The sequence below is a fragment of the Acipenser ruthenus genome, chromosome 4, assembly GCF_902713425.1.
Source record: "Acipenser ruthenus chromosome 4, fAciRut3.2 maternal haplotype, whole genome shotgun sequence".
Classification (NCBI taxonomy): domain Eukaryota; kingdom Metazoa; phylum Chordata; class Actinopteri; order Acipenseriformes; family Acipenseridae; genus Acipenser; species Acipenser ruthenus.
The window spans coordinates 37699128-37713107 of NC_081192.1; the positions used below are offsets into that span (position 1 = coordinate 37699128).

General features: G+C 37.6%; 1 protein-coding gene across 1 annotated transcript; it reads left to right on the forward strand.

The window, feature by feature from the left end:
• The first annotated feature begins 97 nt into the window (after positions 1 to 97).
• Positions 98 to 12436, forward strand: LOC117399409 (succinate dehydrogenase [ubiquinone] flavoprotein subunit, mitochondrial). Its single transcript, XM_033998536.3, has 15 exons — positions 98 to 227; positions 2384 to 2470; positions 2740 to 2901; positions 3173 to 3316; positions 3775 to 3939; positions 4993 to 5141; positions 7248 to 7372; positions 7846 to 8014; positions 8624 to 8819; positions 9760 to 9931; positions 10065 to 10183; positions 10486 to 10597; positions 10842 to 10972; positions 11307 to 11417; positions 11818 to 12436. Exons 1-15 carry the CDS (start codon positions 168 to 170, stop codon positions 11902 to 11904), a joined length of 1989 nt encoding a protein of 662 aa, XP_033854427.1. The 5' UTR covers positions 98 to 167; the 3' UTR covers positions 11905 to 12436.
• The last annotated feature ends 1544 nt before the right edge of the window (positions 12437 to 13980 follow it).

Sequence of the window (13980 nt, forward strand, 5' to 3'; positions counted from 1 at the left end):
TATATAATATTGCATGTTACCGCCAAAGCGGGTAAAGACTAAAACGTTAGTTTCGTTGAAAATGCTACTACCAGTCTACCCCCAGGATTCTACATATGGTATATCCCGATTTCAGGTCGGATGTAACTGGCTGTCACTATGGGTAGGCGTTCTGCAGACTGAACATCATGGCTGTTTTGTGTGGTGCTTCTAGAATTCTTGGCAAGACTGTGCTTTCAACGAAAGCTGTAAGTGTGCATTCTTTTGAAGTAAATTAGAAGAGCCCAGGGATATCAATATTATCTTCGAACAACTCGGTGTGGCAATGTAAATTTGTGTTTAAGTGGTTCGTTTTTGAGCAGTCAGTAACCAAAGTCATTCATCACTCACAGTCAGCTGAGTTAGATAACCGCCGCTGATTTTGTTAAATGTAAGGTAAAAAAAAAACAAAAAAAAAAACCCTTTTAAGATTGGTAATAAAATATAATACAAAGTGTAATGATATCTGGTAAACTATAATAATAAAGGCGAACTGAAAGGTGTCTAGAATTCGACAACACATTTAGTGATGTGAAGCCAAGGTCAGTGTGCAAACATAGAGAAAACTATTTTGTATGAAGTTTTACTCAATTAAAAAGTTATGCTAACCACAGTTAATATTGTAAAAAACAAACAAAAAAAACTACTTATTGTATACATAATAATTTTATAAAGAACTTAAAAAACATTTGGAACTGCATTATGGGATACTGGAGGGCGGAAATGCGGGGTCATGCAAGAACTTCTGATGAGGCGACTGGGATGCTTGCGTGCCACTAGATGGCACTACAAAAAAGGATCAAATGTGTTTTATTCATTCAAAATATAATTCAGAAAATATTTATTTGTTTTAGTAAGCAAATCTGTACATGATTTTTTTTATTTGAATGCTCAGTTATATATGCTTTTCTAACAATATTGTTGTTAATACAGTCTATGCAGTGGGATAATTACAAGACATTACAAATAACATTGTTTTCTGCCAATTATTACTGGGAAGTTGGGTAATATAATATGATATGTGAGGCAATGCGGAAAAGGAACACTGTTTAGCTACCTGGAGCACTTTTTTTTTAATTGGTGAAGAAGGAACCAACTGTGGCAGCAGGAATCTTCCAAACAATAATGATTATTGTTACAAGTCTGTGGCATAACTACTATCTGCTAGATCAGGGGCTCTCAAACTGAGGGTCGTGGCCCCCTTGGGGGTGTAGTGGAAGGGATCAAGGGGGATTGCGTCACCATCACATTTTTTGTAAAGGATAAAAACATTTTTAAAAGTGAGAACCAGAGCGTTGAAGAGCAGGTGCACTGGTAAAAATGAAGACTGGAACTTTAACCATATGCGTCATCATCATCACCCATTGTTGGGGGGCGCGGTTGGTTGTTGGCAACATTGTGAGCAAAATCTGAGTCAAACAAAAACAATAAATAGCCTTTTTTCAAAATAATTACACTCATTTGAAAAGCAATCTTGGCCACACAACCATGCAACACACTGTTCTGAATACAAGAGCAGCCAAAGTTCCCATTTCCCATTTATAACCATGTACCAGAGTTGGCCAAGCCGCATGCGGCTCCCGGTGAAATGCTGGGTGATGCACACTTTACGCGCAGCTTGAAAGAACTGAAGAAAGAAGAGAGAGTTAAAATAACAGAGTTTTATTTTTTGGTCTCTGTATCCATTCGTGTTTATTGTTCTCTCTTCTCACCCTTTCTCTCTCTTCAGTTTCATTGAGCCTGCATGTCCACTGCAAGGACATTTCGTCACTTGATGACCTTTGACACCGTTCGCTGCTGCATGCCTATTTAGGTCACCTCGAGTGAAAGCTGGCTGTGCAGTTGAAAGTGAATTTCATAATTTTTAAATAAGTGCTTGTTCGTTTCGTGGAGCCAATGCATTGAGCAAACGATCCACGAGTAATAAACGAAAGTATGAGACTTTAAGACAGAATGGGAGTTAGTTTGCTTTCTCTGAAAACAGTGGTAAACCTGTGTCTCATCTGCAACAAATTGGTTACACACTGTAGTCTGTACAAGACAGCAACCTCAAACGTCATTATCAAACAAATCACAACACATTTTCATCTGAATATCCTCTTATTATTATTGTTGTTGTTGTTATTATTATGAAAAAACAATTATATTAATTATTGTATATGGTATATATTTCAGATGAGTTTATATTTGTAGCTAACAATTTTAATTTCTTAGTCAGCTTTTAAGGTTGTAAAATCATTGACACATGTACACCAAAAAAACAAAATTGCTGGTCGCACAAACAACTTTTTCGGGACCAATGCAACCAAATTTGGCGAACTGAAGAGCCCTGAAGAATCCATTTAACTTTCTATTGTTCTGGCAGCTTCCGGCGATCGTCCAAGGAGGTGCTCGGCAGTTTCACTTCACTGTCTACGGGAATAAGGACAAGACTGCAAAAGTTTCAAATGCAGTAAGTATTTTATTTATTTATTTATTTAAATGACTGACATGGTTTTAAGTATGGATGTGTTAATGATCTTAATTTTGAAGTTTATTGGTGTTTCGACTGTTAACAATGAACTGATTTCTGAACTGAGCAGCTCCCATCCTGTTTAACTTATGTTTTTGATAGAACCTTCTGATCTGACTGAGGTTACAGCACTCGCAAATTATGAATCACCTCGTATATTGTTTGCAGAAGTTCCGATTAAAATACTTTGTTTTACTGTCTTTTTTCAGATTTCTACACAGTACCCAGTGGTAGACCATGACTTTGATGCAGTTGTTGTGGGTGCAGGTGGGGCCGGCTTGCGGGCTGCTTTTGGTTTGTCTGAGGCTGGCTTTAACACTGCCTGCATTACAAAACTGTTTCCTACAAGATCACACACAGTGGCTGCACAGGTAAGACAGCCTTACTGCCCAAATGAATAAATATATATTATTATTATTATTATTTTTTTTAATGAAATCAACTTGGATTTACTTGTTTTATGACGGTCTGTTTATGTTCAGAAAATCCATTAACATTTAGCAGATGTACAGAGCTTTGTTAGGCAGTGATTGTATTGCATAAGTAATGTAAAGTCCACCAAGACTTGATTATTTAAGATTTCAAAAACACAAAACAAAATTGACTAAATGTTTTTTGTTTAACATATTTTTTGTGTGTCAGGGTGGAATTAATGCAGCCTTGGGGAACATGGAAGATGATGACTGGAGATGGCATTTCTATGATACAGTAAAGGGTTCTGATTGGCTGGGAGATCAGGATGCAATCCACTACATGACAGAACAGGCACCTGCTGCCGTTGTTGAGGTGAGGATCCCATTACAACTGTTAGTTGGTAATGCACTGAAACACGCAAGTCTGGATCACCAATCAAGATTGCCCACCTAAACTGTAACAACAATGATAAAAATGAATGTTTTAAGCAAAATATGTGTGAATCAGATTTCCCCAATTGCCCTTCTTCCTCAATTAATCCTCTAGCTGGGATTACAATATTACTTCCTGTAGTAGTATATCTAACTGGCTGGATCATTGGTCCTTTGGTTAAGTTACACAAAATGTTCTCAGGACTACCAAAATCAGTCTTCTTTTTTAGTACTGGGAGGGGGGACAGTGCTTTTTAACTCTGTGGTAGGCCATGGTATATGCACTGTATCTTTTAATAATTTTAGAATCCTCCCCAACCCACCTGCATCCCGCCTTAAACTTTTAAAACAATATTTCTTGTAGGTTAAACTGTCAATTGTGTGAATTTTTGGTTTCAGTTGGAAAATTATGGAATGCCATTCAGTAGAACTGATGACGGCAAGATTTATCAGCGTGCTTTTGGAGGACAAAGTCTGAAGTTTGGAAAAGGTGGCCAGGCCCACAGGTGCTGCTGTGTAGCTGACAGAACTGGACACTCTCTGCTGCACACACTCTATGGTCGGGTAAGAAGCTGTTTATAAATAGGTCTGTAAATACAGTGATAAATATATATTTTGGTATCCTAAAAGGATATTCATAGGCATTTTGCAGAGAACTCTTACAACTGGCCTTGTAAAATGTTTCCACAGATCCAGATTAGCAATGTTACGTTGTTCAAGATTAGTGGTTGGAGACTACGAAACTAGCTATGAAGAATCTGTTTAACTCAGTGTTAGATCTATAAAATATATTGTTTTTTGCTGTACTTGATAATGGCACTTTTCCTGGTCACGCCAAGTTCCTCTTCCTTGCACCTTTTTGTTTCTAAAATTCTTTGCCTCCACTTCCCTCTTTTTTACTTCCTTCCTCCATCAACTCTTGAAAGTCATGCCCTTTTTTTTAAATGAGTTGACGTTCTTTTTCTTTTTTCATAACTTTCTCAAATTCGAGCATCCTTAGCCCTACACATTACATATCATTTTCCATTCCCTAATGATATCAAACTTGCTGACACAGATGTCTTGGGACTCAAGTTCTCCAGTTTAGCTCCTTCCAGCGGGTTAAAAACACCTCTTTCAACCTCCTGGGCTTTCTTGATGTCCCTATGCTCTATACTTCCTTTGCTTCAGTGCTGGGTGTTTCCCTCCTGTCTCCCAGGCTTGGTGGAGATGCCAGCTGGTTTTGGTAGTTGTACCTGGGTGCTGATATCCACCTGGGTTCCACCCTTGCCTGAGGTAACTTGTTTCCTGCACAGTGAGGTGCTGGGTTCTGTGGTGCATTTCATGACCCTGGTGATCCATATGTGACTTTCCTACTTTCTGTTACTCCAGCATTACTTCTTGATGCGGAATCATTACCCCTGCCTTCCACATATATCCTCAAATGATCTGGTTTCAATTGAACATTCCAGCTTTCTGTATTGTTTGATCTCGCCTGGTAGATCCTTGACCACGGCCGCTTCCAATGAAGTTATAAAACCCCTAGTTTTACACAAACAAAATTGGCTGTGTTTTAATACTGGAGAGCTAGATGGATGTGGCTCTTTAAAAGGATAATAATTATGTACCTTTCTTTAGTCCTTAAGGTATGACACCAGCTACTTTGTTGAATATTTTGCCTTGGATCTGCTGATGGAAAATGGGGAGTGTAAAGGAGTGATAGCGCTTTGCATGGAAGATGGGTCAATCCACCGCTTCAGGGCAAAAAACACTGTCATTGCCACAGGGTAAGAACATAAATACAACAAAAATAGAGGTAGCTTGGCATGTTTGTTGTGCAACTATTCCTGATAAAAATCCATTTGACTGTCTCTTTTTTTTTTTTGTTATGACATGGGTTTCCAACAATTTAAAGTGCTGTGTCATTTTATGGGAGTTGAGGGACTATGCTAATATTTTGGTAGTCGCACATCATAAGAACAGTACTATTAATCAGTGCATATCTTTAAAAAAGGTGGGTGTTTATAATGACTTGCATGCCCAATTATTATCTGTTTCCTTGGCTCACCGCTCGCAACCTCCCCGCCGACTCGGGAAACGGAGGCTGGAACACGCGTCCTCCGAATCGTGCTCCTGCCAAGCCGTCATTTTTCGCACTGCAGATCCACAGCAATGCCACCAGACCTATAGTGCCGGAGGAGGTGGATTCCCCAGTCGACCTAAGCCCTCCCTACCCGGGCAGCGCTCAGCCAATTGTACGCCGCCCCCTAGGAACTCCCGGTCACGGTCAGCTGTGACATAGCCTGGATTCGAACCTGCGATCTCCAGGCTATAGGGCACATCCTGCACTCCGCGCGGAGCGCCTTTACTGGATGCGCCACTCGGGAGCCCCAACTTTGTTAAATTTTTTAATGCTGTTACAAAAATGCTCCAGTTTTACTTACCACCTGGGTTTACAAAAGATGTAATGTAGTCCTCTACTTGTCATCCTTGATATTTGTCTACCTACAAGGATGGTTAAATACAGTAACTTGTCAGATGTTTCCCCTAATATTACCTCGTAGCACAGAACAGAGTTGTTGTGCTGTGCTGAAGTTCTGCCAATCCAACCAATGCCATTGAAGTTTATTTTTTAATATGTGTTTTGTTTTATGGCTACAAAACACATATTTTATTTATAGTATCTAGTACCATCAGCATCATTGCTTCACTGCAATATGAACTTGAAGTTGAAATAATTTATCGGGTAAAAGATGTAAGATTCTTAACAGCGCACTTGAATTAAATCAACATGCTGATAGAATACAGGAGCAAATTTAAACTTATTTCAATACATGGAGCTACCTTAATAAAAAATAAAATGAGGGTGCGATGAGCTCCCGACAATGCCACCAGATTAGTGCTGAAACTGCCAATGCTTTCTCATTGTATATTTAATTAGTTTCAGGTTCGGGTCAGTTTCATCTTTTGCAAATCTCGGTTTCAGTTTGGGAAAATCACCCTACCGCAGTGGTAACTGCAGCCCTCCGAGTCTGGAAACCCTGGTTCAGATCGAGGCGTTCTGTAGTACAAACCTTAATGCAGAACTATCACAACAAGTGAAGCATGAAAATGCAATAAATCGGAATTATATTTTATCCAATTAATCAACATACACATGTAAGCAGGCACGGATCCTGGACATGCATTGTTCATGTAAAATGTCAAAATGTCAGGGAAGTTAGTTTGATCGACTTGCCCACTTCCTCAGGTTAAGGGACATATGCGTTTGGAAACAAAAAAGTTACTGTATGGGGCACCCGAGTGGCACATCCGATAAAGGTGCTCTGCGTGGAGTGCAGGATGCGCTCTATAGCCTGGACGTCGCCGGTTTGAGTCCTGGCTATTCCACAGCCGACCATGGACGGGAGCTCCCAGTGGGTGGCGCACAATTGGCCGAGCGTCGCCCCGGGGGGGGGGGGGGGGGCAGGGTTAGGTCGGCCAGGGTGTCCTCGGCTCACCGCGCACCAGCGACCCCCTGCAGTCTGGTCGGGCGCCTGCGGACTTGCCTGTAAGCTGCCTGAGAACTGCGTTGTCCTCCGCCGCTGTAGCTCTTGGGTGGCTGCATGGTGAGTCCGCAGTGTGAAAAAAAGCAGTTGGCTGACAGCACACGCTTCGGAGGACAGCGTGTGTTTGTTTTCGCCCTCCTGAGTCAGCGCAGGGGTGGTAGCGGTGAGCTGAGATTAAAAAAAAATAATTGGCAATTCCAAATTGCGAGAAAATAATAAAAATAATTGGCAACGACTAAATTTATACAAAAAAAAAAAAAAAGTTACTGTATGAAGGCTGCAGCGTGCATTTAGAGTGTAAAATATTCCAATTATATTGAATGCTGCTTCTCTTTTTCTTTTAAGTGGATATGGGCGTGCCTTTTTCAGCTGTACTTCTGCCCACACCAACACAGGCGATGGCATGGCCATGATAACTAGAGCAGGTTTGCCCAATCAGGATTTGGAGTTTGTGCAGTTCCATCCCACAGGTATGTAGTTCTTCCTAGAGACTAGGGCTGTCCCTGTACTTATTTTTGAGGGCTACTATTTTCTTGGCTATATGTTGAGAACCAAACCTAATTGCTTCCAGTAAGCAAATTCAGGCTTTGATTAATTAATTATATACCTGTTTATAAACAAGCGTAATTCAAATCAATACAAATTTATTAGGCAATGCAAATAAATACAGGATTTTATTTATCTACAATAATAAAAAAAGTCTACAAAATGTACTGTATATACCATTGGGTCAAAACTTCTAAGAAAGTTACTGAACTTTGTTCATGCGGTAACCATATTTCATCCTGAAACAGAAGCACCATAGACAAAGATCACATCGATCTACATACATTGTATAGTATCAGGGTTTAACTTGTATGAGCTTGAATTAGATTTATTTAGTTGGTCCTATTGCCAGTGTTGAATTATACTAATTGTCTTTTTTTAATTAAAAACGTTGTAGGTATTTACGGGGCTGGCTGTCTGATTACTGAAGGCTGCAGAGGTGAAGGTGGCATCCTCATTAACAGCGAGGGTGAGAGATTTATGGAGCGCTATGCTCCTAATGCAAAGGACCTTGCATCTCGAGATGTTGTGTCACGTGCTATGACCATTGAGATCCGTGAAGGAAGGTTTGTACTGCTGCTGTTTTGCCATTAACCCTTTCTCTCTATAGGGCACTGTAGACTCCCATTATAAATCACATATCAGAAATCAGCCAATCACAGTGAAATATTTGCCAAAATTCCATTACATCTTATCCTGTGTACAAATCCCATGCATAGAACACCACACCTAATTGCAATGTAAAAAAAATGAACATTTTTATGAACTTGTACTAGTTTCTCTGAATAAAAAAGTACCAAAATTGCAAATACAAAAGCACTTTTGTTTTTAATAAATAGTCTCATCCATGACATAGCACCTATAGATCCAACAGACAATGTATTAACTTCTAAAATGGAAAAAATGGTTTGCTATGGGCATGTTAAACGTTCAGGCCTTAAAGAAAACCTAGTTAAGACTCCTAGAATTTTGTGTAAGAAATGTTGCCAAATTTTACAGTGAAATAACCCTAACCCTAACTATTTTCCATCAGTATTAAATGACCTATCTTCACGCTTTTTTAGTTGTAGATAAATGCCTGCTTTGGCTCCACTGTTACAAAACCTGTTCATTATTAAATGTACATGTTTTTAATTAAGCCGACACTTCCAGTTTCACATTTTTTTGCTTTGCAGAGGATGTGGTCCTGATAAAGACCATGTCTACCTGCAGTTACATCATCTGCCACCTCAGCAGCTTGCCACCCGTCTGCCAGGCATCTCTGAGACTGCCATGATATTTGCCGGTGTTGATGTCACAAAGGAACCTATCCCTGTCCTTCCTACTGTTCATTACAATATGGGAGGAATTCCAACAAACTACAAGGGGCAGGTAGGCACAATGCATTAAAGGGGCTTTGTACAGTCAGTGGCACAAATCAGTTGGCACTATTCACAAAGCGTCAATGTGTTATTTAAAGCCTATTTTGATAGATTAAAAGTTTGATGTTTATACCTTATATTCTACATTGTTGGAAATTTGAAAATCTGAAAGCTACCAAGTACAGTACACCCTCGCTATAACAAACCTTTTGGGGTCAAAGCCTTTTGTTCGTTATATCGAGGGGTTCGTTATAGTGACAGGACAATAAGCTGTTCAAATCTGACATGAATCGTTTCATGTCAGATTTGCGCCAAAATGCACCAAATCTTAATCCAACAAGAATCCCAAACTGAGTTTTTATTCCAAGTCAACCCGACATAAATTAATCAGATCCTGAAGTTTTTTTTTTTGTTTTGTGTTTTTTTTTCTTTAATCAATTTTGCTCTGCCGCATGGTTGCTGAACAAGCCAAAAAAACCCAAGAGGTATGCCTGCGTTACTACTTTTTTCAAACAATCTATTTAGTTTCCAGCTTTGTTGCAACATAAAACTATTTTAGTTTCGGAGGCATAGTTACATAGCATATTATTTATTAAGACAAAAGAGTTGACTTTACCGCGGAGGTGGCAGGATGTTGACAGTGTGTGTTTATCTTTTAGGTTTTTTTTTATTATTATTTTTATTTGGGGTCCAGGGGCCAGGTTCGTTATAGCGAGGGTGTACTGTATTTCAATAAGAGCATATTTTATTGGAAGATTTCATTTTAAAAATGAAGGACTTGATGGACAAATATTTAAACATGAATCATACAAATACCATTTTAACATTTTTTTGTTCTAATTATTTAAGCTCCCAATGCTTGCCCCACTGAACCACATTCCCCCACTCTCTTTCCACTTTGTTACTTTGTAATTTAGTATATTATTTGTAAATGCCCTGTTCTATTGCAGGTCATTACTCATCGTAATGATGAGGATCAGGTTGTTCCAGGACTGTATGCCTGTGGGGAGGCTGCGTCTGCATCCGTTCATGGAGCCAATCGACTTGGTGCAAACTCCCTTCTTGATCTGGTTGTGTTTGGTCGTGCGTGTGCTCTGAGCATTGCTGAATCTTGCAAGCCTGGTAAGCGACTTAAGACTTTGTGAATACTGTAATGTACTTGAAGAAAATGGAAATCTGAATTGAATGCTTTGTCTAGAATTTTGTTGAGTTCTGTTTATCTTTTTAATTTTTTTTTTTTTTTTTTTTACTTTAGGAGATACGCTTCCATCTCTTAAATCTAATGCTGGAGAGGAATCTGTTGCCAACCTAGATAAAATGAGATATGCCAATGGTGACAGAAGGACTTCTGAAATCAGACTTGACATGCAAAGGGTAATATATCCTTAAATTATATATATATATATATATATATATATATATATATATATATATATATATATATATATATATATATTATTGTAACTATATATATATATATATATATATATATATATATATATATATATATATATATATATATATATATATATATATATATATATATATATATATATTATTGTAACAATGTTCTCCCTCAACAAAACACAAATGATACAATATCACTTTCCCTTTTTATTTTTTACTGAAGTGTGTATACTGTTCATGTGTTTCTTTTGTCCTTTCCTGTGACACAGACAATGCAGGCCCACGCAGCTGTGTTCCGTACAGGCACCATTCTTCAAGAAGGATGTGAAAAACTGAGCGCTGTCAACAAGACAATAGATGACATAAAGACATTTGACAGAGGTATTAATCCTAATTAACACTCATTTATAACAAAAATGTGCTTTGACATGCCTCCTTATACTATAGCACCTGCTACTAAATCATATTGCACTTCCAGTGAGGTGGGCAAACAACAAGTTTATGGAAGTGGTTGAGTGTCCAAACACAACCTTTTTTATTTATTTATTTATTTATTTATATATATATATATATATAAAGTATGAACTCAAATTTCTTTTATATGTTAATTTACCTTTACTTTTAGGCATTGTGTGGAACACTGACCTGGTGGAGACTTTGGAACTGCAGAATCTGATGCTCTGTGCGCTACAGACAATCTACGGTGCTGAGGCACGCAAAGAGAGTCGTGGAGCTCATGCCAGGGAAGATTTCAAAGTAAGGGTTAATTCACTCATGTCAAATCAACTTTTTTTTTTTTTCTTGGTATCTGTATAACGTTTTCAATGGTTGGGGGTTGGTAACCCCATTGTTACAAAGATACTGTATTTTTTGAGATTTAATACCATATTTGAAATAACCATACATTGGTTCAGAATGGCCTCCGAAAGCACATATTAATTATTTGGTGTTACCAAAAACTATAGGGAGCGTCTTCAATATTTAATTATTCTGTATTTTTACAAAATTGTTTGTTTTTTTATATATATATATATTTTTTTTTTTTCAATTTTAAAGTAAATTAAAATACAAAAGTGAATTTTGTCTTTAGGATCGTGTAGATGAATATGATTATACAAAACCAGTACAAGGACAACAGAAGATCCCTTTCAGTGAACACTGGAGAAAGCATACCCTGTCCACTGTGGATTCAAATGGAAAGGTAACAAACAAAATCATTTATTTACTCATAATGTCCTAGTTATGTTCTCAAGCTTGAAGCACACCTAGCGTACTGTTTTTCTTGTTTCTTTTGAAAGCTTGTGACTCCTATTACTTCTGAACGTTTTGTTGGATTGATTTGAAAATGTGTATTCACCCTCAATGTTGGGAGGACTGAACAAACATAATTGCTGATTCTTCAAAAACAACAAAATCATCTACCTACTGGCTATTAGATCTACATATATAGCCTAAATTGATAACCCCATGCCTCAGATACCTGCACTTTTTTATTCCTTACCCCAATAACATATTCCAACTAATAGTGCCAATATTAGGCATAAGAAATGGTATTTCAAAATGATCACACTTACATTTGTTTTTGTTTGCATTTCTTTTAGGTGACCCTTGAGTACAGGCCTGTGATTGATACATCTTTAAATGAAGAAGACTGTTCTGCCATCCCACCTGCTATTCGCTCTTATTAGTCAGAATATATAAATATATTAATTGTCTATCATTAAGTGCTTCTTTTTTTAATAGTAATTTTGGTGATTCTTTCAATCTGTGGTTTCAAACATTTTATAGGATATACCTGTAACTGTGGACCCCTGATGTATGTTGACATTTATTGCTAAAAAAAGTAGACTGTAATTGTGTTGTGTGCACGCAGAATGATTTAAATATGTTGTTCTTGATTTAATATAAAGTCGACCAGTATATTGCTACAATCTAGAAAAACTAGAGACTGAATATTGCAACACATTTAAGAGTTTACTAAATTGCTTACATATCTGAGCTACACTCCTGCTGTAAATAAAAATCACCATTTTCCATTCTGTTTTAAATATAGCTGGCACTTGCTGCCCCCAAAAAATCTAGCTCCAGGGGCCTTATTTGCAAAACCATCATTTTGTACTGAAATGCAGTGTATGTCTTGCATGCCTTACAGTTGCTTGATTTGCTATATTCTGGGTAGCTTTAAATGTGGTATTCAAAAATAAAGTTGTTTGAATTTAATTACTCTGTTCTGAAACAATTGGAGATGACTAGAAATGCCAGAATTGCCCTGTCCAACAAGAACCTTATAACATGCATGAGATAATGGAAGTTATTAAAATATTAATGAGTGCTAACCAGGGTTTTATTTGACTTATTAGTACTGATTTCCTCTGTTGTTTTCTTGAAAATCTTCTAGTTATTTTGCTTTTTTTTTTTTTTTACTACTTTAATTCAGGAAACACCTGTGGTAGATAAAGTACTTTTTTCTGTACAGTATTTAATATGGCCTGATTGTACACCACTTTAGCCAGAATATTACAGGAAGTTAATCCAACTGGTCAGAGCTCAGGACATGTAATTAAGCATCCCCATAAAGGGATCTTGTATGAGTTTGTTAACCCGTCACCAGACATACTACTGCTAATATCTCATAAACCATTTAAGATGGCAACTTCAACATTTTAGTGTTGTGGAAACTGGGGACAAAATCTGAGGGCACCCTTCACTTTGACCTGTGATCTACGATGACCACCATATTGAGGTCATGTAAGTTTTTGGTTTCCGGTTGATAGGCCTAACCCTTCCAGATACTTCGTACTTTGCACAGAGGTGTGTTCTGTGCTTCTCTAGATCAAGTTGAATCATGGGTGTGACTTACTTTCTGCAATGCTGCCGCTGCCATTTTGTCAAGGCTTCAGGAACCATTTGGTCGTAGTGACTTGCAGGGTTATATAAATCCTTCATTGTCCAGTAAAAATAAACGCATAGTTGGCCTGGAAGATAGTATTGTCTTGTCATAGTGTGGCCAAGTATTTAGTCTGTAAAAATGCTAGCCAAGCAGCAAACAGACAACCAGACTGAAAACTTCCTACCAGAGGACATACATGCTTTAGAGAAGTTGTTTTGTAAGCAAGGTTATAAAAAAATATGGAAGCTACTACAAAGTACAAAATATGTATCCCCAACAACATCAACAGCAAAAAAAATACATAACCACATTCTACTGGTGAGATCACTGCACTGTCCCTGCGGAATTCTGATTCAGGTATTTATTATTATTATTATTATTATTATTATTATTATTATAAGAATATTGTAGATTTACAACCAGTATTTTGATAATGTGCTGCACTAAATATTTTATATATATTTTTTATATCATTAACCTAAAACAAAAGGATCAGAACTGTTGAAGCTACCGTTCTGTAGGAAACCCTGTATATATTATATATGTACGTGTGTAATATGTATATGAATATATGCAGTCAAAAAATGTTTAGCAAGTAATGCATGGCTAGTGCAAAGCACTCTAATGGAATGTTGTTTTTTTATTCTTTCATTTTTTTATTGACATTTTTTGGTGGCCAAATGAGGCAGGCTGTACTTGCGGTTCTTCAACACAACTTCAAAACTTCTTGTAAACCCAGTTTAAGAAAGCTGCACGATATCAGTAATCGCTTGAGGCCAAATTGGAATGCAGACAGACAGCTACTAATTAGCTAATTTGCATGTGGAAGGAGAATTTTTACATGTAAACCCAGATTACCCAAAAGGTGCTTATT

Excerpts from the sequence above, each read along its gene's own strand:
- LOC117399409 (XM_033998536.3), top strand. The coding sequence starts at position 168 with ATGGCTGTTTTGTGTGGTGCTTCTAGAATTCTTGGCAAGACTGTGCTT. Across the intron at positions 2,902-3,172 it reads CACACACAGTGGCTGCACAG|GGTGGAATTAATGCAGCCTT; the intron begins GTAAGACAGCCT and ends TTTGTGTGTCAG. Across the intron at positions 3,317-3,774 it reads CACCTGCTGCCGTTGTTGAG|TTGGAAAATTATGGAATGCC; the intron begins GTGAGGATCCCA and ends TTTTGGTTTCAG.